At 38.2% G+C, this 23,086-nt stretch overlaps 1 protein-coding gene across 1 annotated transcript; it reads left to right on the forward strand.

The window, feature by feature from the left end:
- The first annotated feature begins 1,438 nt into the window (after window positions 1-1,438).
- Window positions 1,439-21,568, forward strand: LOC116870603 (nephrocan-like). Its single transcript, XM_032862552.1, has 3 exons — window positions 1,439-1,679; window positions 11,083-11,984; window positions 20,704-21,568. Exons 1-3 carry the CDS (start codon window positions 1,491-1,493, stop codon window positions 21,149-21,151), a joined length of 1,539 nt encoding a protein of 512 aa, XP_032718443.1. The 5' UTR covers window positions 1,439-1,490; the 3' UTR covers window positions 21,152-21,568.
- The last annotated feature ends 1,518 nt before the right edge of the window (window positions 21,569-23,086 follow it).

Genomic DNA, 23,086 nt, shown 5'->3' on the forward strand with positions numbered 1-23,086 from the left:
GGTTTAGTAGGCATTTCCTTTTAGTAACCATGAATTCACTCTTTTAGTAAGACAGAAGAAAAAAAGATTTTCCATGAGTATTTCTTTTTGTTTTTTTGAAGTCTAGGCAGAGAAAATAAACTGGAAAAATGTTTGATTGGTGCACAGGACTAACATTTATTTTTTTTTTCCCTTCCTTGCTTCTTTTTTCCCAAATTTTCTTTTATTGAGCATGACTTTCCAATTTGAAGATTCTAAAATCTAAAAAAAAAAAAAAATTCTATCACTAGACAAGAGAAATAAATGATCAAGTTTGTTGAAAATCAGGATATTGGTAGAAAAGAAATCCCTTATCATTCCCTATCTCAGATAGTAAAAGAAAACAGAGGTTAAAAAAAAAATCAGGAAAGAGGAGCAGACAAGTCTTTTGAGAAAAGCACACAGAAATCCTTACTCTGGAAATAGAATGAACTGATTATTAGAGCAAAGAAACTTTTTGGCTTCACAATGAAAACTGTAGCAAAGAGAGGTGGGTTGAAGAGCACATCACAAAAGTTTTTCAATATTAGAAAATTTGGAGCAATCCACTCAGGCCAAAATGCATGGGGAAATTCAGGTCTTCCACCTGGCAGGAGAAAGCTTTGCTATATAATCTTTTGCTTGAAATGCTTTTAAATTCCTCAGCAGGGATGAGCCCAGCAAGTAAAAGAGCCTCAACAAAGGCGTGCCTGGGACAAATGAAGCCTTCCTTCTGCAGCTGGATTTCAGAACACACAAGTTCCTCTGAAGAAACTAGAGGCCTTTTCTTCCATTACAGATAGATGAAGGTAAGGGACCCATTTTGATGTTTCATTCTCATCTGAGTCAACCATATTTTTGCCATTCAAATCTTTGAATTTGAATTTTGAATGGCAAAAATATTGTCCAAATATGATAGTTGGGTGGGTCAAGTGATAGATGAACCGAACCAGTTCTCTGTGCCTCTACACCTCTCTTCTCGGTGGCGCATTGTTTCACATAGCAATAAAATGTTACTGGAACAACAATAATAAAGAAAATACCTGCCCATTTCCCCATACTGGTTAATGGGAGTAGAAAACACCTGCCTGTTGCAGGTCTACAAAAATGGTTTTAATACAGGGTCACAGAAAATTCAAAGGTTTATAGCCCACAATAAAACAGCTCTTTGTCTTTTCCCACTAATTCCCTAGTGTCACATTTAACAAAACAAGGAAACTACAGATAGTAGAGGTGTTTGCAGATTAGCCTCCCAAGCCATAAATAACAGAGGGTTTTGCTCACCTCCAAATATTAAGGCAGCTTATCAATGTTTAAGCCCTTTGTGATGGTTGCTAACATTTTAACCCAGGCAAATTGAGAATTTTTTCTTTCCTGTCTTCTTACATTGACAGAGTACACATTCATAAGATTCTATTATCAGATTTCACAGTATAAAGAGTGGGACATCACCTGAACACTCGCCTGCTGCCTGGGAGGCCTCGTTTGGGAAGATGCATCTGCTTTATGCTTTCCTTGTTTTGCTTTCTCTTAGTGATGGTTTCTATCCCACCTGTCCCAGCCGATGTAGCTGTGATTCCCTGCAGTCAGTGCAATGCTACAGGCTAACGGAGGTGCCGTCCGCTCTTCCTTCTACCACCAAGAAGCTCTACATTAGCCACAGCAAAATTCCACACCTTCAGGTAACTATTCCATGCTCAAGTTGCCGCAGTCTTATTTTTTGAGGCAGGGTGAGGGGGGACGGTGGGGCTGGAGGCTTGATTTAAATGATCAACCCTTAAAAGTGGTGGTTATCAAGTTTGGATCGTTGGACTAACTATCTGCTTGCCCTTTACTCCTGAGAGGGGTATATGCCTCTGGGTATTTCTTTTTAGAGACTCAGTCAAAAACCATCAGAATCTATCATTCATGATGTTTTATTTCAGTTTTTACGTCTGTAAAAATGTAATTATGTTGTTGCAAAGTAGAAGTAAAGAAGTGGCTCTTTCTTTAAAAAGAGAGCTTCAGAGCCAACGGCTACTCGCCATCCTTGGAATTGACAATGAGTGATTTCGGGGGATAAAAAAGGAGTTTTGTTTGTGTCATAGAAAGCAGGTGATCCTTAGAGCATTGTAAGACTATCCAGATGAACCCCAGCATGTGAGAATTATTTGTAGCAGACCCTACACATGTGCCAGACATCGGGGGCTTTGTGGAAACATCTACAGAGGAAATATGTGTTTTTGATTTGGCATGTTATTGCAGTACTTGTTCTATGAACTTCTTTTTTTTTTTTCAAGATTTTTATTTATTTATTTGACACAGAGAGAGTGAGCGAGACAGAGAGTAAGGGAAGCAGGGGGAACAGCAGGCAGGGGAGAAGCAGGCTCCCCGCTGAGCAGGGAGCCAGATGTGGGGCTTGATCCCAGGACCCTGGGACCATGACCTGAGCTGAAGGGAGATGCTTAACCCACTGAGCCACCCAGGCGCCCCTGTTCTATGAACTTCTAATTTTGACTTTTACATTTATGCCAAGCTAGTCAGAGTGCAAAGAGTGCCATAGATTTGTCTGGCTTTTATAATACAAAGGAATTTTGGTTTTGGCCTTTGATATTTTGGAAGCTATAGAGAGACAAGTGTCCTTATCCTAGCTTTCCCCCTAGCCAGAGATATAATCATCTTAAGCAAACACTTAAAAAAAAAAAAAAAAATCCCTGGGCCTCACTTTCTACCTTTTTGAAGTAAGAAGTTTGGGTTAGATTAGTGATCCCTGACTCTTTTTACCTGGAAAAGTCAATCTGATTTTGTCTTTACCGGTCACTGCTCTTGCCTCCTTGAACCAAATCCCAAGAGAAGGAAATATATCTCTGTGGGACAGGTGCAGAGAGCCCACAGGTGGCTGTAATTTCCCTCCACATAGAGACACCATCCCTTTTCATCTGGTTAAGAAATTCGAATGTAGGCGCACCTAAACACGGAGAGTTTAAAGTATGTGATATGGTATTGATTTCAAGTCTCAATAAGCAAAATTGCCTAGTGGACATGTGGACTCTCCTCCTGTAATCCCGTAGTAAGATGCTTAAATATTTGTTCTGGAGGCCTGAGATGCCCAGAGCTGAAGTGTGAGCTAAGCCCGGTAGTGATCCTCCACTGCTGTTTTGCAGCCAGGAAGATGAAATCACACTTCTCATCAGATTCAGTTACTGAATGAGCGCATTGGTTTATGTTCACTGAACGGCAATACTGCCACTTCCCTGACTTCAACCCAGTTCATGGTCTCTTGGAAGGACAGTTTCAGCAGAGAGGTTGATGAAAGACAGGATTGTTTTGGGAAGGAAATAAAAAGCTCTAAGCAACAATACATCTCTTTTAGCTGTCTTTGGTGAATATGATGTATGTTCTACAGAATCAGGTGCCTGTATTCCAAGAAATAAACCTTAGAATATCTTCAGATTAAAGCAATAGAAATTACACACATATGTACACACAAATATACATATATATGCACACATACATATACGCACACGCCACATACAAACACACGTGTACACCCTACACATATACATGCAAATGCCTCACAATTTAAAATGTTTCTATTACTTCTTCATCTAATTTGTGTTTGGGACTGCAAATGCTGTGTTTGAGACTGGGGATAAAAGACAAAAAATTCACAGTTCTTGCCCTTGAGACATGACGGCCTTCATTATATGTTCATCTGTAAAGCTGCCTGCTTCTTTGAGGTGCATGCCATCGGACTGTAGCACTCCTTGTTTTTCTTCCTTTGTTTCATACTGTGCCTCAGCCCCTTCCCTCCTGGCTTCTGGTCTTGCTTTCCATCCTGAGCCCTGCATCTCCTTGGTGCCAGCAGGGTGCAGTGTCCTAGCTCATAAAAATTCCCTGAGCTGATAATAAAGTATCCATCTACGTTTCCACTTCACCACAGCCATCTACTTGGTGATATCATAATCATTATACTGAAGCTCCTCCACTCAGAAATCTCCAATTCCCCCATTTTCTGATCATTATCTTCCTTGCTTTCAGCTGCCATATTCTGTATTCTCTTGTCATCTCATGGAGACTTCTAACCCTACATCAACCCGTTTTTCTCAGATCATTAGTTTATTTCCTATCATCTTCTTTCCCATCCCCCCCTTTTTTTTGCATCCCCCAAGTAAATTATCTCAACGCTATCCTGCAAAGCCTTAGTCTTAAATAATGGTGATCATTTTCTCTTGTTTCTCTTATACCTAGATAGCCTGATGCCGCTGGAGAGGATCACACCACCTCTCTACACATATGTATGTATAAGTGTGTGGTTTGGAACATTCACAGATTTGTAGAAATACTGCAAATTTAAGGTCTCTGACCTCATCTGGGTCTTCAGTGTCATTGGTCCTTTCAATTCTTCTTGGTCAGGCTTTCCTACCTTCCATCAACATCTTCCAAAACTTCAGTAGAGTTTAGGTTATGTTGTCAATCTCTACTATCCTCATTCTTACCCATGGCTGGCCTCCCATTTTATTGACTAATCCTAACAAAACTCAACTTCTGCTCTCTGTGGACTAACTTGTCTCCATTCAGTTCTGCAAACTCTTTCCTCCAGACAGATAGGATGAGATCTCCCTTCTTCTGCTCAAGGCAGAGTCCCACTCATCCTCTGGAGTCCATCTTCTTTGCCACTCCCTGAAGCTTGCTCCATCATTCTCCCCACACCCATATCTTCAGTTTCTCTTTTCTTACTAGTGCCTTATTCTAGCTTATGAATAGATAGGCCCCTTTTATTACAGTAAAAATAAAATTATTTGGGGGCACCTGAGTGGCTCAGCTGGTTGCATGTCTGACTCTTGATTTTATCTCATGTCATGATCTCAGGATTGTGGGATTGAACCTTGCATCTGGCTCCACATTCAGTGGGGAATCTGCTTGAGATTCTCTTTCCCTCTCCCTATCCCCACCACTTAAATAAATAAATAAATAAATAAATCTCAAATAAATAAATAAATGTTTAAAATAAAACAAAATAGGGACGCCTGGGTGGCTCAGTGGGTTAAGCCGCTGCCTTCGGCTCAGGTCATGATCTCAGGGTCCTGGGATCGAGTCTCAAATCGGGCTCTCTGCTCAGCAGGGAGCCTGCTTCCCTCTCTCTCTCTCTCTCTGCCTGCCTCTGTCTACTGTGATCTCTTTCTGTCAAATAAATAAATAAAATCTAAAAAAATAAAATAAAATAAAACAAAACAAAATAAAATTATTTTAACTCTCTTTGTCTCTTCCTGCTACTGTTTCTCTTTACTTGCAAAGCTCCGTAAAAGGATACCTCTGTACTTTCTGTCTCTAGTTTACCTCCTATTCATTCTTTAATTCACCACTGTCTGGTTTCTACCTACTCCAAACAGTTAAACCACTATTCCTTCCTAGATATTGGGTCACTCCTATTTCTTGAAATTCTTACTCTTTTGCCTTCCATGGCACCACACTTTTATGTCCTCATGATTCCTTTCTGATAGTTCTTTTCTGCCATTTTTGTAGGTTTCTTTTCCTCCCCTACCCCTTGTTTTTTTGGCTTCTCCGGGGAGTCTCGGTCCTCAGCCATTCCATTTCTTACTATGTACAGTCTACTTAGGCGACTTCACTTTATGTAAGTAATGATGGCTCCCATAACTGAATTTCTAATTCATGCCTTCCTCCCATGTTTCAGACTTATCCATTTCCCTATTGGACCTCTTCATATATGTATATCATCTCAAAATAACATGCCCAAAACTGAAGTCAATCTTTCCCCCTAAACCTGTGGTCTCTTGTCGCTGGCTTCTTTCACTTAAAATAATGCCCTCAAGGTTCATCCATGTTGTAGCATATTTCAGAAATTCCTTCCTTTTAAAGACTAAATAATATTCCATCTTATATATATACCACATTTTGTTTATCCATTCATCAGTTGGTGGACACTTGGGTTGTTTCCTCTTTTTAGATATTATGCTCCAAAGAACATTCATGTACAAGTTTTTGTGTGGACATATATTTTCATTTGCCTTGGGTATATATCTAAGAGTGGGATCTCTGGGTAATATGGTTAACTCTGTTTCACATTCTGAGGAACTGCCAGACTGTTTTTCCAAAGTGGCTCCATTGTTTTGTATTCCTAGAGTAATGTATGATGGTTCTGGTTTCTCCACATTCCTGTCAACACTTCTTATTGTTTTTTTGGATTATAACCATCCTAGTGAGTGTCTGTTAGAATCTCACTGTTGTTTGACCTTTCTATCACTAGAGGTTAATGATGTTGAACATCTTTTTGTGCACTAATTGACCACTTGATATCTTTTTTGGGGAAAATGTCTCTATGAATCCTTTGCCCATTTTTTTTTTTTTTGAAATTGGGTTCTTTGTCTCTTCATTTTTGAGTTGTAAGAGTCCTTTGTATTTTCTAAATACAAATCTCCTATCAGATCTATTATTTGAGAAAATTTTCTCCCATTCTATGGTTGTTTGTTGTTGCTGTTCTTCATTTTCTTAATGGCGTCCTTTGAAGCACAGGTTTTTAATTTCCAGTAAGTCCCATTGACTATTCTTTGTGTATGTCACTTTAGCTTTTGGTGCCATATCTAAGATAGTTTTTATCAAACCCAAGGTTATGGAAATTTATGTCTGTATTTTCTTGTAACAGTTTTACAGTTTTGGCTCCTACGTTTAGAGGACAAATAAGAATGCCTTTATGATGGCAGTCAATTAAAATGATTGTTCTTTACATCTTCAGTGGAAGGGGAGAAGCTACTTCAGATTCCTCCTGGGTAGGAAACATAAACAGACTTGATCACCAAGTGGGAGGATTATGGACTATTTTTATATTCTCTCCATATATGCCAGAATTTTAAAATTATTTACAGAGAACAAGTATATTGATGATCAGAAAAAAAGTTCCAATATTGTTTTACTTACTGGCTTGGTGCACACAGGTCTGAGCCTCTAACTACGGGGGTATTTAGGTTATCATGTGGACATTGAACCTATTAAGCAACCCAAGAAAGGTTTGTGGCCCTCTAATGCTTGCAGTAGGACCCACCCAGAAGAAACTAGAAACAAAGCGTTTCATGAGGAAGCCAGCAGGCCTTGCTTCTCTGGTCTACCTCATTTTACTTTTCCTGGTTCTTTTTCATTTTTTGAATTTTATTATAACTTTTATCTACATATATCTTAGGTTCACTAAACTGTAAAAATGTGTGGCGGGAATTATACTCCGTTAAACTTCCTACACTTAATCATTAACACCAAGCCCTACTTGCCTTGCTTTTTAAGCAACATTGAAAAAACTCACATAGCCTCAAGGTTAGCTCGAGGGCAAAAGCATCTCTTTTTTACATCTCCTGAGCACAGTTCAGCTTAGTCCAGGGAAATGGAAAAACTGGTCTTTTTCTGCTCTGTAAATTCAACTGAAAAGTTGAAAATAAGTATCTTCCCCACTGTTTGTGGTGTTCGAATTCTATATTCTTCTGCTAAATGCATGTCATAGGAGTGAGGTTAAAATAAAAATACGTGTGTTGGGATGAGATAAATCTGGGTTGGAGGCTCAATTTTTCCACTTGCTAGCAAGATATACTAAGCCCAGATATTTTATCTCCTCAAGCCTCAGTTTCCCTTTCCGAAAAAGGAATAATCATGCTTACACACAGGACTTTATAAAGATAATCATAGTAAATACTTAGAAAATGGTAGCCATTTTAAAAAGATTTTATTTTTAAGTAATGTCTACACCCAATGTGGGGCTCCAACTCACAACCCCGAAATCAAGAGTCGCATGCTCCTCTGACTGAGCCAGCCAGGTGTCCCAAGAAGATGGTAACCATTTTAATTAATAATAACCCAAAATAATCTCTATTGACTGACAGAAAGAAAAAAGAAAGGTCTCTGCTTACTAAAAGAAAATTCCGTTAAGAACATGAACTATATCAATGGTTTACGCCAGTCTGTGCACTTGACGAGTAGAAATGAAGACAAATTGAAGCTCTGATACGACATTTTGTCTGGTCCCAGATAAATTGCCCATTCAGATCCATGTTACCCCTGAGACTTGCTGCATACTCAGCAATCTTTTAGGGTTTGTAGTCACTCAGACAAAAGTGGAACTATTAATAGCACCCAAGTTCTTATGGAAGATCAGCAATCTAAGAAGTGAAGATCTGTGTCTAGAGTCTTTTCTAACTTTATATGCAAGAAAGCTTAGAAAGGGCACTTTGAAATGAAAAGTGTATTAAAGAACAGTCTTGGGCAGGTCTTTTCATTTTTGGTGGGGAAGCTGAAATTCTTCATTCCTGTAATGGGATATTTGAATTAGATAATCTCCAAAATTTCTGCTTTTCTAAATCTCTATGATTTATGTCTAGATTTTGTCTTTTTTGAAAAACATTAATTGTAGACCAGATGCAAAAGAAAATGGTAAGTTGAGGAAGAAAGAGTTTAGAGTTAAGAGTTCAATCTGTTTAGAGTTCAGCAGATCTTGTTGAAATTCTCAACTCTTTCAAGTTTGATGTTAGCAAACTTGCAGGGTTATTAGAAGAATTAGTGATAATGTACTGTTAATAAACAAAATTCAACTGAGTACCTTGGAAGATCTAATAAGTAAGCTATTCATGAATCACGCAGCATCTCCTCTAGCAGGCAGAGCTATGCTCCCAGAAGCTATTGTCAAATGGGAGGATTTTAGGGTGGAGCAAGGGAGTTACTGAGAAAACAGTAAATAAGGATGGTTTCAGGTCAGGTCAAGTTCCTTTTGAGAATAAGGGAAGGGCAGGGTTTTTATAATGATGATTATGTCACTAATGCTGATCAGGAAATTTCAGGTTGACTGTTAAAGTTCACATTCATTTTTTTTTTAAAGATTTTATTTATTTATTTGACAGAGAGAGATCACAAGCAGGCAGAGAGGCAGGCAGAGAGAGAGAGGGAAGCAGGCTCCCCGCTGAGCAGAGAGCCCGATGTGGGACTCGATCCCAGGACCCTGAGATCATGACCTGAGCCGAAGGCAGTGGCTTAACCCACCGAGCCACCCAGGCACCCCTAAAGTTCACATTCTTAGGAGAGGTTAAAACTGTAATTAAGTCTTTGGTGTCATGGGTGGGGACAAATGACTCCATTTGGGACTTGTGTGTGGGGTTTTTGTTTTGTTTTGTTTTTAACAAAAAGCACTTGGCACCTGTAGATAGTCAACAAATGCAAGAAAAAAAATACTATTAATATTGGGACTAGGACTAACTAACACATCTGACTGATCATTAAGAGAAGACCATGTGTTAGCGGCAATGTACAAATCAAGGCAGCTGCCAAAGCTTTTATGATTAAAAACATCTGTTTATGGGAATTATAACAGGAGATTCTTCCAATGGAGTATCATCTTAGGAGAAGCTTTAAACTATAAACTATACCATAATTCACATCACATGTCCTCTTAGGCTATAAGTACCTTTAATAAATATGTGGTGCAAAATTAACCCGCCTTGAATGTGTTAATCATGCATTGGTATTACAGAAGGGCTCAACTGCATAATTAAGCCAAACATTCAAAAACTGTAGATAGTAAGACATAAAACTGTGCATTGGAAAAAAAAATGTTTAAAGACTTTATTTATTTATTTATTTGAGAGAGAGAGAGAGAGAGAGAGAGAGAGCACACAAGCAGGGGGAGTGGCAGAGGAAGAGGGAGAAGAAAGGTCTCTGGGGAGCAGGGAGCCCAAGTCGGCTGGATGCTAGGATCCTGGTATCATGACCTGAGCTGACGGCAGACGCTAAACCAACTGAGCCGCCCAGGCACACTGTGCATTGAAAATTTTAGCTCAATTGAATTCTAAACCAGACTGAAAATTTTGTGAATCTTTATCAAGCTGAAGAAAACCTGGAACAATTCCTCTTTCTGCCTAGAGATGATCTTACTCTAAGAACTAAATACCAAGGATTACGTCATCCTGGAGAAGACCTAGATGGCAAGGTAGGAGGTTGACAGATATGTGGAAGGATAGGAGTGCTTGAACTTGCAACCCATGGAGAAAGTCTATCAGATTTGATCATTTCTAAAACCTAAGAGAAGAGTAGATTAGGTCTGGGATATATGCCAAATGGAATCTTTGCTCTCAGGCATGGAGACACATGTATCCTGTTTGTTTCTTCCTGGATCTTTTTCATCAGTGAAGTGCAAATTGAGGGGTAGGGAAGAGGGAGGCTAGGCTAGTTTTACGAACTATAATATAGTTGAAAATGTTTCTCTGATAGGCCCATCCTAGTGACAGCAGGGTCTAGGATACTTAAAATTTTTACTTCTAATGCTTAAAAAATTTTAAATGTAATTTATAGCATTAAAACATCATCTAAACAATGAAAAATGAAGATAGCAATTTCCAGATCATTCCCATTCTGGGCTATTGTAAAATGATGCCACAAAAAGCATCCTATTGTACAAATCACTGTGCAACTTGTAAGCACTTCTGGCTAGAAATAAACTTGCTGGGTCAGAGACTACATAGCAAAAGTTGGCTAATAATATGTCTACCAATACTGCGTGAATGTCCTAACGTACATTTGATATTTCAGACTGTTAGCAAACATAAATAAAAAATAGTCGGGACCTGGGGCGCCAGGCTGGCTCAGTCAGTGGATCATACAACTCGATCTCAGGATTGTGAGTTGGAGCCCCACGTTGGGTGCAGAGACTACTTAAAAATAAGATCTTAAAAAAGAAATAGTCATGGGGCACCTGGGTGGCTCAGTCAGTTAAGCAGCTGCCTTCAGCTTAGGTCATGATCCCAGGGTCCTAGGATTGAGCCCCGTGTATCAGGCTCCCTGCTCAGCAGGGAATCTGCGTCTTCCTCTTCTTCCCCACTGCCGCTTCCCCTGCTCATGCTCTCAATCTCTCTCAAACTCTCTCTCTCTTTCTCTGAAATAAACTTTAACAAGTCAGGATCTGAGTTTCCATCCTTTTCCAAGAGATAATTTTAAATAGATCTTGAAGAGAAATCTGAAGTATCATTAGTATTAAATGATAATGTGTAGAGTTTTCCCCCTCCACAATAATCTTAATTTACTGCTTTTTCTCTTTGTGACCCATCCCTGACTTTTTTGCAGATGTCCAGCTTCACCCGAATGTTGGCTTTGGAAGATTTTATTCTGCTGGCTAGTGGAACAGAGTCAGTAGAAAATGACACTTTCAAAACTCTGAGTAATTTGAAGACATTGGAACTCTGGAAAAATAAGTTAAGGCAAGTCCCCAGGATTCTCCCAGCCAGTCTTGAAGTGTTAAAACTAAATGATAATTCAATATATGTCCTAAATGGATCCGATTTTGAAGGACTGAAGAAATTAAAAATCCTTGAACTTAAAAACAATCTGATCTCTTCTCTGTCTCCCACCACACTCTCCTCTCTTGTCAGTTTGCAGAGTTTGGTGTTAGATGACAACAATATTGAATCTGTAGCCGGACCGCTGGCACTTCCCCACCTGAAACGCATGAGCATGGAGAATAACAGACTCCATCTTATACCACCCAACTTCTTCACGTCTCTCCAGTCTTTACAATTTCTCAGCTTCAGTGGTAACTTTCTGACGAAAATTCCTATTAATCTGCCCAAATCTCTGCTCTCTTTAAAAATGGAGAGGAACCAGCTCAAAGTGGTAAGTTTTCGAGATATGAAACACTTGGAGCGTCTCTCCCATCTTTATCTGTCAGAAAACTCACTCTCCTCCATTGACGGGGCACAGATACTTGCCAATTTAACTACTCTTGAGCTGTCCCAAAATCAGGTTCAAATGTTGCCCCTCAGACTACCAGCGAAACTACAAAAACTTGACATTAGCAATAATCTGATTCAGAGAGTTACAGCACAAGACTTCCAGGACCTCCGAGACTTGAAACACTTGTTTGTGGACAACAACATTGTTAGCTTGTTTGAAGCTGGAGCCCTGCAGATGTGTTCCCAGCTCTCCAACCTGGCCTTGGAGCAGAACCTGCTGTTGTCTATACCTCTGAGGTGAGTGGGAGTTATTATTTATGGTGACTACTTTAAATGTTTTCGGAAAATCGGGGCAATGAAGCACATTAGACAAGCAAGAAAAAAAAACTAGAACAAACATAAATGACCTGATCAAGGGTGCCCGAGAGTTCAAAGGTAGAGACTGTAGACAGGGTTTTGGAATCTCCAGCCCTCTAACTAAATCCTGCACCCACTTAATTTATTGTGCCTGTTGGCTAAGACACCAGCAAGTGAGATCTATGTTGAAAATAGGCAATGCTGCTTTGGCGAAGTATGCTATTACACATAATATGGAGATCTTTCTTATAAAAGATCTTGGTTTTAAAATATGTGTTTTTAAGTATGTGGCCTAGGACCAGCAACAGGGAGACTGGGTGCTTAGCCACTAGCAAAACAAGGTTATGAGAAAGAAAGGAAGGGGAAATGTAGTAAGATATTTACATTTTTAACAGCATTGAAATAGCAATTATGAAAAAAAATCACAAATATATAATCTAATCTTGTATTTATTTTGAATTATATATTTGGAGGCCTCATATGCTTCTCAGCACTGAGATTTTTAAAGGACTTAAACATGGCCCTGCTTATTTCTCTATCTGCCTGTGGGTATGAAAGTCCATTTGTGTTGGTCTCACCTTGCGTTTTTGGTTGTCTCTCTCATAAACACATGTACACATACACAACCTCATACTCTGACACTTAATTTCTCTTTCCAAATATCCCTCCCTCTGTGCCCAACCTCCTGTCCTGTTTCCTCACCCAGTCATAACTGATAATTAATGTACATGTTGACATTAACTGATCCTTTTTTAGGTAAACTTTATTCCATGTTCTACATGTATACATTATACAGCATGGTAACTGTAACCCAATGCAAAACACCAGAAAGTAATTTTTATAATGGAAATTAGTATTTTAAAATATATATTGAGGGTTATTTGAAATTAATCAATTTTTAAATGCATAATCATGTGCATACAAATAATGTATTTTACCAGACCCTTGGGATATATCAGTGCAGTAAAAAATAAAACTGCTAGTTCTATACAGCCTAAATTCCAGCAGGGAAGTAGTAATAAGAAACAGAATGTATAAGTATATAACACTGAGGTGGTGTTTGGAGTTATAGTTAGCAACAACAAAAAAGGGCAGGCTTACAGGTTCAGGAGCGTGGGCATGGCTGGTTGCAATTTTAAATAGGGTAAGCATGGTAACTCTCATGAAAATGTAAACTTTGAGCAAAAACTGGTAGGAGGTGAGAGATTTAGCTGTGAAGCTGTTTGGCGGGGGAAGTGTTCTAGACAGAACAGCCAATACAAAGACCCTAAGGCAAAAAACATGCAGTGTATTAGAACTCTAATACTTGATATTTCAATAATTTCTCTACTATGTTTCAAGTCTTATTTTCTATCACTATATACCCCTACTCCAAGAAAAAAAAATCATGTATAGAATAAAAACTAAAACAGGTTGGGAAGTGACTGTTGTCATCAAGGATTCTCAATGGGCTGTGAGAGCCTTGGCAAAATTGTGAAGGCAGGGGACTGCTCTATTCAGATGGCTTTTAGAAAGCATTTGGTTGAGTAATCCTGCTAAGTTTAATGAGTGAAAAGTAGCTTAATTATTTACTCCTGCCAGGGCATTTTTGTGTTTTAATAAGTGACTACAGAAAGCACAATGCTTTTGCCCAATGGACTGTATAATAGAATTGCAAGCCTGAGCTAGCCATGATTCTCAAATCTGACTCCATGTTACAATTATCTGGAGAATTGTGAAAAAATCATACTTATGCCCAGGCCTCACTTCAAACTAATTAAAGCAGACACTCCAGGATTTGTGCCCAGGCATCAGTATTTTTGAAAAGCTCCTGGATTAATTTAATGCGCAGCCGGTTTAGAGAAGTAATGAGCAAGAACAATGAGCGAGGGACTTGATGAGTGTGGGCTTTTCCTATGAGGCTTAAATTAAGCAACACAACTGTCTGTTCAGTCAAAGAACTTGGCCAGCTATGAGAGCAATGTGTTCTTTGTAGAAAGTGATTTTTAAATTCCTCATCAAACCCCCCTCCCACGTCCCAGCTTTTCTTTGACTTGGAAAATGGGAATGGCCCAGAAAAGTTTTTCCTTGGTTTTCCTCCCATAAAGCATTAAAACTCAATACTGTTTTTAAATTTTTGATTGGTAGAACTTTTATTTATGAGCTTAAAACAATACACTATTATTTGCATGGGTCTTATTCAGGCACAAAATTATACTTTAAAATTCAGTTTCCTATTAAGAAACTATAAACACAGGCAACCTATCCATTGCCAGTTGCTTACCTAACTTGTTTCTAGTTGCTGTGTATCCTACCACAAATCACAAATCCCTTCTTTTGCCTACCGTCCTCCAGTTTAAATTTCACCAAGGAAATAATAGTAGATGGGTGTAGGTACACATACATTCAAATATCTACTACATTTGCCTCAATATACAAATTGAGATAGAAAATAATACCTAGTATTAAGTACTGACTAACCCAACAGTGAATTTATATCCGTGTGTTATTCCCCATCACTTCTTACAACAATCCTGTGAAAGTAGGTACACTTTTTAACTATTATTTTATGGACTAGAACATTTAAGTATCAAGGAGGTATCAAGAGACTTCTCAAAATCAGATCATCAGTAAGTGGGAGAGTCCAGATTAAACACAACAGCTTAACTGCAGAGCCAGGGAATTTTTTTAAATTAATTAATCTCTTTTTTATTAACATAGAATATATTATTAATTTCATCGGTCTTACACAATTCATCGGTCTTACACAATTCACAGCACTTCCCGTAGCACACACCCTCCCCAATGTCCATCCCATCCCTCCCACACCCCTCCACTCCAGCAACACATATATTCTTAAAAGAAACTAATGGGCTGGAGGAGATTATGCTGAGTGAAATAAGTCAAGCAGAGAGAGTCAATTATCATATGGTTTCACTTACTTGTGGAGCATAAGGAATAATGTGGAGGACATTAGGTGAAGGAAAGGAAAAGTGAATTGGGGAAAATCAGAGGGGGAGACCAAGCATGAGAGACTGTGGACTCTGAGGCTTTTGGAGGGGAGGGGAGTGGGGTTTGGGTGAAGCTGGTGGTGGGTATTAAGGAGGGCACGTATTGCATGGAGCACTGGGTGTGGTGCATAAACAATGAATCTTAGAACACTGAAAAAATAAAATTAAAAAAAAAAAAAGAAACTAACAGAGCCAGGGAATTTTAGCCACCACATGATCACCTGCCCCTGAGATGTACTCTGCTACAAACAATACACTAGACCCACTTAAAAACTTAGAATACCTAAGACCTGGGTCTCACTTTTGCTGTTTCATTCTTATTTTACCAATCTGCAATTCGGCGAACAACGATAAATTACATCATCTTATCTTTATTCACAATTTGGATAATTCAAATCCAGAATAGCTTTCTACAACCTACTGCAGGCGTAACATTTTATCTTACTTATGCTTCCATGCCATCTACTGGTAACATGGGGTACCTCTTTTTACACTAAAAAGCGACAGACTCAAAGAATAAATAGAATTTTTAGAAGGTTTGTCTTAAAATTAGGGATACCTTTCTCTATAAATCAGACTTAAAAGACAAATTATGTCAAAGCCATAAGTGACTGCCCTAATTTCACAAAGCCAGGATATTGGTGATTTCGCTTACAGTGTCATTTTGGTTATAAGGCTCATCAAAACACAAAAGAAAAGAAAAAAAGGAAGAATAGGTACACATTTTGGCTCTACAGCCGAGAAGTGATCATCATATTTGTTTAAAAGGAAACTTCTCATTTTCATCAGCTAACGTTTATTATGTGATTTCTGTGTACTGGGCACCTTCATCTATGAGGTGGACAATCAGAAGCTTTAAGCTAAATAACTTACCTGAAGTCGCGTGGCCAAAGTTAGATCTTGGGTCTTAATTAGTAGACAACTCTCGGTTTACTTTACCATATCTTTTCTCTGTTGTTCTCCCTTCACTTTCAAGGGTGACAGAATCTTGCTTCCTGCCACATCATCTGTAAACAGTCCATCTTTCCTTGAAAAAAAAAAAAAAAAGAAGCTATACGTAAGATTTTTCTGTATAACTTTTAGGGATTTACCTTATATCAGTTGGTATGTGCACAAAATTACATTTTCCTGGGGACTGACTTCAAACTAAATTTAGTAGATTATTAAAATGTATGAAGTGATTTGCCCTGGTAAATTAATCCACTTTTTTAAAAAAATTTTTTTAAGATTTTATTTATTTATTTGACAAAGGTCACAAGTAGGCAGAGAGGCAGGCAGAGAGAGTGAGAGGGAAGCAGGCTCCCTGCTGCAGAGAGCCCGATGCGGGGCTCAATCCTAGGACCCTGAGATCATAACCTGAGCTGAAGGCAGCGGCTTAAACCACTGAGCCACCCAGGCGCCCCAATTAATCTACTTTTTTAAGGTAAATTTTATTCTAACCAAGGAGAAGTCACTTTAAATAAATAAGACTATAGAATACTCAAAAGCGTAGGGGCACCTGGGTGACTCAGTGGGTTAAGCCTCTGCCTTCGGCTCGGTTCATGATCCCAGGGTTCTGGGATCAAGCCCTGCATTGGGCTCTCTGCTCATCAGGGAGCCTGCTTCCTCCTCTCTCTCCCTCTGCCTGCCTCTCTGCCTACTCGTGATCTTTATCTGTCAAATAAATAAATAAAATCTTTTAAAAAATACTCAAAAGCATAAATACATACATATGTATATGCAATGTATAGCTTAGGATACACTGTAAATTATGACTGGGACAACAACAATAAATTTCACTGATTGCCGAAAGGCATCAGTGCATTCACACTCTATGAAAATAGCATCCGGTATGTGTTTTTTGGTATTTCAAGGGCTCCCCTTTTTTTTTCCTATAAAACTTTTCCCCTTCTTATCTTCACAAATAGAATGACACTTAATATGGGGTTGTTGAGCAGCAGGAAAATGTTCAGGTTCACAATTGTGATTCTTTTTTAATTTTTATCGATAGGCATTAGCATGACATTTTTCAAATTGGTATCCACAGGTTAAAAAAAAAGTTTTTTCCTGATTATAAAGCAGTGCCCATTCAAGGTTGAAAACTTTGGGTGCTGGCAAATGAGAAAGCATCCATAATTGCTCAACTACAGCCCACGTCTAGATATAATTTGTGTTCATGTACTTGGGATCATTCAGTTTTGTTTTCTATGTTTTCTATTTAACACCATAGAGGATTGTTCTTTGCCTTTTCCACTTTTTCCAAGTATTACAATGGACCCAAGGGATCTTACTTTATTCTGTGTTACAGTCACCTAAAGTTGCTAGTCTCTTTTGATTCTCAAATTGTTCCAAATTTGTCTAGTGAGATCCCCTCTAAGCTGGTCCCTCTGTTCATGAGACATGAATTTATTAGTTCTCTTTTTAAAAAATTGTCATAAAATATACATAAAATTTACTTAATTGTTTTTAACTGTGCAATGCCATATTGTTAAATCCCTTCATATTGTTGTGCAATTGTTCTCTGGGACTTTTTTCATTTTGCAAAACTGAAACTCCACACTCATTAAACAACTCCTCATTTCCTCCTCCCCAAGCCCCTGACAACCACTATTATACTTTCTGTTTCTATGAATTTGACTATTCTAGATATGTCATGTAAGTGGAATTATAGTAGTTGTCTTTTTTTGTGACGGCTTTTTTCACTTAGCGCAATGTCTTCAAGGTTTATTCATTTTGTAGCATGTACCAGAATTTCCTTCCTTTTTAAAGCTAAATATTGCATGGTACATACATATTTTATCTTGCTTATCCATTCACCCATCAATGGATACTCAGATTGCTTCCACATTTCAGCTCTTGTGAATTCAATATGGGTATACAACACATAAATATTGTATAATATTATTTAATATGTAAATAGCTACTTGAGACCAATCATGCTTCCAGTTCTTCTATGTATAAACTCGGAAATGGAATCATTAGCTCATGTGGTAATTCTATATTTAATTTTGGGGGGGAAGCACTTCATATTGTTTTCCATAGTGCTGGCGCCATTTTACATTCCCACTGACAGCACACCAGGCTTCCAATTTCTCCACATCGTCCTCAACACTTTTTATTTTCTGGATTTTTTAATAGCAGCTATCCTGATGAATGTCCCATTAATCTTTGAACATGCTATTGCATTCTGGTTCAGATGTTCTCGCTTACCTTGCCCCAGACATGGAATCAGTCATTTCTCTAAGAAGCCTTGCTTCTTTTAAGTGGGAACTGGAATTCTGAAATTAAGATCTGGGTGCTCAGTGTGCTTAGGCTATTGGAGTAGCATTGATATTGGGGTATAATATTACTTCAAGATCCTTCCAGTATGCACAACTAGAACATATATTTTTAAAGTGATGAATTCACATTAATACCTCTAGTTCACATTTAACATTGGAGAGTTTTTCTTATTTTATATTTGTATCTTTTCTTTTACAATGAAATATTGTTTCTTAATGATATGAATATACTTACTTCATTAAAAAAAGTTTTCAAAATTTCATTACTAACAGCAGTATGAATAATAAACGTGGTAAGAGAAATTTCCTTGCAGATCCTTTCATCCTTAATGTCTAAGGCTTAGATATATCATGAAAGATATTCAGTCTGAGTACTTTTTCTTTCTTTTATGTGGTTATATACCAACATCATCATTTGATTGATTAATTAGATATGTTTGTTTCTGTTTGTGTTCAATTTTAGGGCTTGATTCTGTTTTACCATTTTCATTTTGTGAACATGTAAAACATTAACGTGATTCAAAATTAAAACCATATGCATACACTTCCTATAAGTAACCATTTTTAATGACTTCTGGGTTATCATTCTTTTTTTTAACCCAACATAAGCAAATATGTGTACATATATTCTCATTTCCTTCTTACACAAAAACTGATATACTATATATCCTATTGCACTTCCTACTTTTTTCCCTTTAACAATACTTTCTGGAAATCATTTTATGATAATTCTTAGGGATGAGTCCCTTTCTTTTTTGGGACTGCATAGTAGTTTTTTAACTTTGTACTGGGTTGTTTCCAGTCTTTTGCTATTATAAATAATACCATAATAATTGCCCATATGCAGTTTTATATTTATTGAGTCATATCTTCAGAGTATAGTCTTCGAAGTGAAATGGTTGGGTGGTAGGGTAAATGCACAAGTTATTTCATTAGGCTTTGCTAAATTCTCCTCCATAGGAGCTATGCCATTTTAGTGTCTGACCAAGTGATGTATGAGAATGTCTGTCTCTTCACAGCTTTGTCCACAGAATGTATTGCTAAGGATTAAGGTTTTTTTTCAATTTTATTTTTTTAACTAATCTGGTAGGTGAGAAATGGCATCTCTGTGTGGTTTTATTTTTTCATTTCTCTATTCTGAATATGGTTGAAGACTTAAGGGCTTTGCTTTCCTGTTTATGTGGACTTCCATTCATGCCTTTTGCCCTTTTTTAAGTCTCATTTTAAAACCTTTTCTTCTCACCTTTTTTTTTTTAAAGATTTTATTTATTTATTTGAGAGAGAGAATGAGAGATAGAGCATGAGAAGGGGGAGGGTCAGAGAGAGAAGCAGATTCCCCATGGAATTGGGAGCCTGATGTGGGACTCAATCCTGGGACTCCGGGATCATGACCTGAGCTGAAGGCAGTCGCTCAACCAACTGAGCCACCCAGGCGCCCCTTCTTCTCACCTTTTAAGAGTCCTTTACGTATTAGGGAGATTAGCTTTTTGGGTTATAAGTTGCAGATATTTCCCCCAGTTTATCATTTATCTTTTGACTTTTCTTATGTCTCTTGCTATACACAATTTTTTGTGTGTGAAAAAAGATCATTCAATTCACTGATTTTTTATAGCTTTTGTATTTTCAAGTCATAGTTAGAAAAGCTTTCTCCTAGAATTAGGATTTTAAAAATTATTAAATACATGATTTTTGTTGTCACATAATAATCTATTATCTCTTAATTTCCAAATTAGTGGGCATTAGTCTTTATCCTTTTTTTCTGGTATAAATATAATTAAATATGTGACAAACATATTTGTAAATAACTCTTTGTTTGCTTCTACTATTTCCTAGGTTGAAAGGCATGATGTTATTTAAATTTGATATGTGTTACCAAATTATTTCCAAGGTGGTAGCAAGTTACACTCCCACCAACAGAGTTTAAGTTCTTACCTCCAACACCTTCAAGAGCAATACATTTTAAAATTTAAAACCAAAACCATGTTCTAATTTCATACATAAAACATTGCATCATTTTTTTTCGTTGCCTTTTATATTCATGAAGAACCACACCTTTTCATGTTTTTATTCCATACTTTTACTTCTCCTATATATTATGGACTCATGGCCTTTGCCACATAAAAATTTGCAACGTATCTATTTGTTTACCTGATCCTGTTTGACAAGACAAGAAATGAGAGAGTCTTATGGCTAGGAACAAGAACACTCTGAGAGTTAGAAGACAAGACCTATGAGAAAGGTTAAAGACCTATACAGAAGCCTTAATTTTTCAAAACGTAGCTTGTTTTCTAGCTTACACCAGGACACAACGGTACAGAAAAGGCTGGTGTTGCTTATTCTGAGTTGCTCTGGTAGATATGAAATGGTGGTCATGGCTTCTTCTCCCCTCCTGTTTCCATGCTTTTGCAGGCTTCCAGGGACCTTAGCCAGGCTGGACCTAAAAGGCAATGCCATCCAGGATATTGCTGAGAGGGAGCTCAAGGATCTGAAGAAACTTCAGGTTCTAAACCTTAGAAACAACAGGATTTCTGCCTTAGACCTCAAAGTCTTGGAGGGGTTGCCTCGCCTCAGACACCTGTACCTGGATGGAAATCCGTGGAATTGCACCTGCAGTCTCGTAAGAGCGAGGGAGATCCTGAAGGCCAAGGGCACAGATGTGAGGGGAGGACAATGTGCTGCACCAGCTGAACGACAAGGGGAGAGCTGGATGTCCTCCAAGAAGATCATGAGACAGTGTGAGCATCACTTACATCTGATGGAGAAAAACAAAGAGACCAAAAAGAAACCAAAACCAGAAGAGCACTCCAGCATCAGAATCAACATTGATGATGATGATTATGATTATGAAATAGATTAAGTATGAACTTTGTTTATAGTTTAGAAAAAGGTTTTCTTAAAATAGATTTCATTTTAGAGCAGTTTTAGGTTCACAGAAAAACTGAGAGCAAGATATAAAAATTTCCCATATGCCTCCTACTTCCACATATACATGACCTCTCTGATCTCTACATTCCCCTTCAGAGCAGGACATTTATTACAATTGAAGAACCCGCATGGACACATCATCATCACCTAAAGTCCATAGTTTGCACCTGGGTTCGCTCCTCGTGGTGTGCATTCTGGGAATTTGGACAAATGTATGATGACATGTATCTATCACTGTATTATCACACAAAGTAGTTTCACTGCTTTAAAAATGCCTTGCATTCCAGGAAAAGTTTTATAGTGTTCAGTCTCTTAAGCAGAAATAGTCAATAATTTTAGATATGTAGGACTCTTTTTGTAAGTTGCTGTTTTGTTTTTTCTAAAAATGAACTGAGAGTTAAGGTAAGTTGAGGTGGGGGAGGAAAGGGAAAGGGACAGTGGTAAAAAGATGTGAGATTCCTTCCACTTAAGTCATTTGTGTTCTATACTGAAATCTACACAAATAATGATGCCAAATAAAATTGCCATCTGGTTAACTTCATGCAAATAGAGTAGTTCATTTTATCACATAAGGTGATGACTTCTGGGTATGAAGCTGGTGCTTGCGGTCCTACACTACAGGCTTTTGACTAAGCAATAGAAACAGACTCCAGGTTAAGCAGGAAAGAAAGTGTTGGAAAGATTGGGTCTAGCTCAAAATCAAAGGAAAAGCTGAAGAATCTAGAGAGAACAGGAATCAGACCTGCTCAAGGGCCCTAAGCAGAAGGACATAATGGAGAGGCCCTCAGCTTCTTCCAGGTTCTCTGTGTAGAATGAAGAGCTCCCGCTATCATCAGTGTTGTCTTCTCCACATTCATATCTTCAGAAGGAGAGGCCAGTTGGCCTAACTCCGGTCACATATTCACCCTTGGCTGGGAGAGCAGGTCTGGCCTGACAGTCTTAGCAAGACTAAGGGAAAACCAAAAAAAAGGAATTGTAAACTTTCCCCTTATATAGGGTGGATGTTCCTATCTGAGTTACATTTGGGGTTCCCTGCGTGGACCACAATCCCCACACCCCCTTCCCTTTGATGAACTGCATTCTTTTGAGAGTTGCCTGCCTAGGGATAGAGGTATGACTGTAGAATAATTTTTTTCTATCCCTCTACTTATAAATATGATCTATTAGGATATAAATCTAAAACCCCATCTAAACTGGCTCCTTTTCTAAGTGGTAAGAGTCATCTGTTTATTTATTTATTTTTAAAGATTTTATTTATTTATTTGACAGACAGAGATCATAAGTAGGCAGAGAGGCAGGCAGAGAGTGGGGGAAGCAGGCTTCCCACTGAGCAGAGCGCCCGATGTGGGACTCCATCCCAGGACCCCGGGATCATGACCTGAGCTGAAGGCAGAGTCTTAACCCACTGAGCCACCCAGGTGCCCCTGTTGTATTTATTTTTGAGAGTTTTCCACCAAAATGCTCCTAAAAGCAGAGAAAGTAAATAGTAGAGATTGAACGGATGAGTAATGGGCCTACCAGCAACTTGAACTTTCTCTACAGTATCATGTTTTCAAATTTTATGTAGAATTTGCATTATTGCTTTATGTCCACATTTTCTTCTCCCAAAATCTTTATGAAATGGACATTCCTTGAAAAGGAGTTTGATTTTCACTGTGGCTGTTAGTATTCCTTGACACACTGACAGGTATCCCAACTACATAAAGCCCAGAAATACAGAAATAAAGGAACTCATAGATCACTTTTCTTGTTATTGTATGGGTTTCAACTCTTGTAATGTGTCAGACCTATCATTCTGAGAAAAACCAATGATTTGTGATATATAATAATTTTTGCCCACTGCCATTGCCTGGGTATTAATAGTCAG

This window comes from Lontra canadensis, unplaced genomic scaffold (assembly GCF_010015895.1).
Source record: "Lontra canadensis isolate GAN:19392208 unplaced genomic scaffold, GSC_riverotter_1.0 scaffold23, whole genome shotgun sequence".
NCBI lineage: Eukaryota > Metazoa > Chordata > Mammalia > Carnivora > Mustelidae > Lontra > Lontra canadensis.

What these genes read in the sequence shown, in the direction of transcription:
- LOC116870603 (XM_032862552.1), top strand. Translation starts at nt 1,491, where the DNA reads ATGCATCTGCTTTATGCTTTCCTTGTTTTGCTTTCTCTTAGTGATGGT. An exon ending in GCAAAATTCCACACCTTCAG is followed by an intron (nt 1,680 to 11,082) that starts GTAACTATTCCA and finishes ACTTTTTTGCAG; the next exon opens with ATGTCCAGCTTCACCCGAAT. An exon ending in CTGTTGTCTATACCTCTGAG is followed by an intron (nt 11,985 to 20,703) that starts GTGAGTGGGAGT and finishes ATGCTTTTGCAG; the next exon opens with GCTTCCAGGGACCTTAGCCA.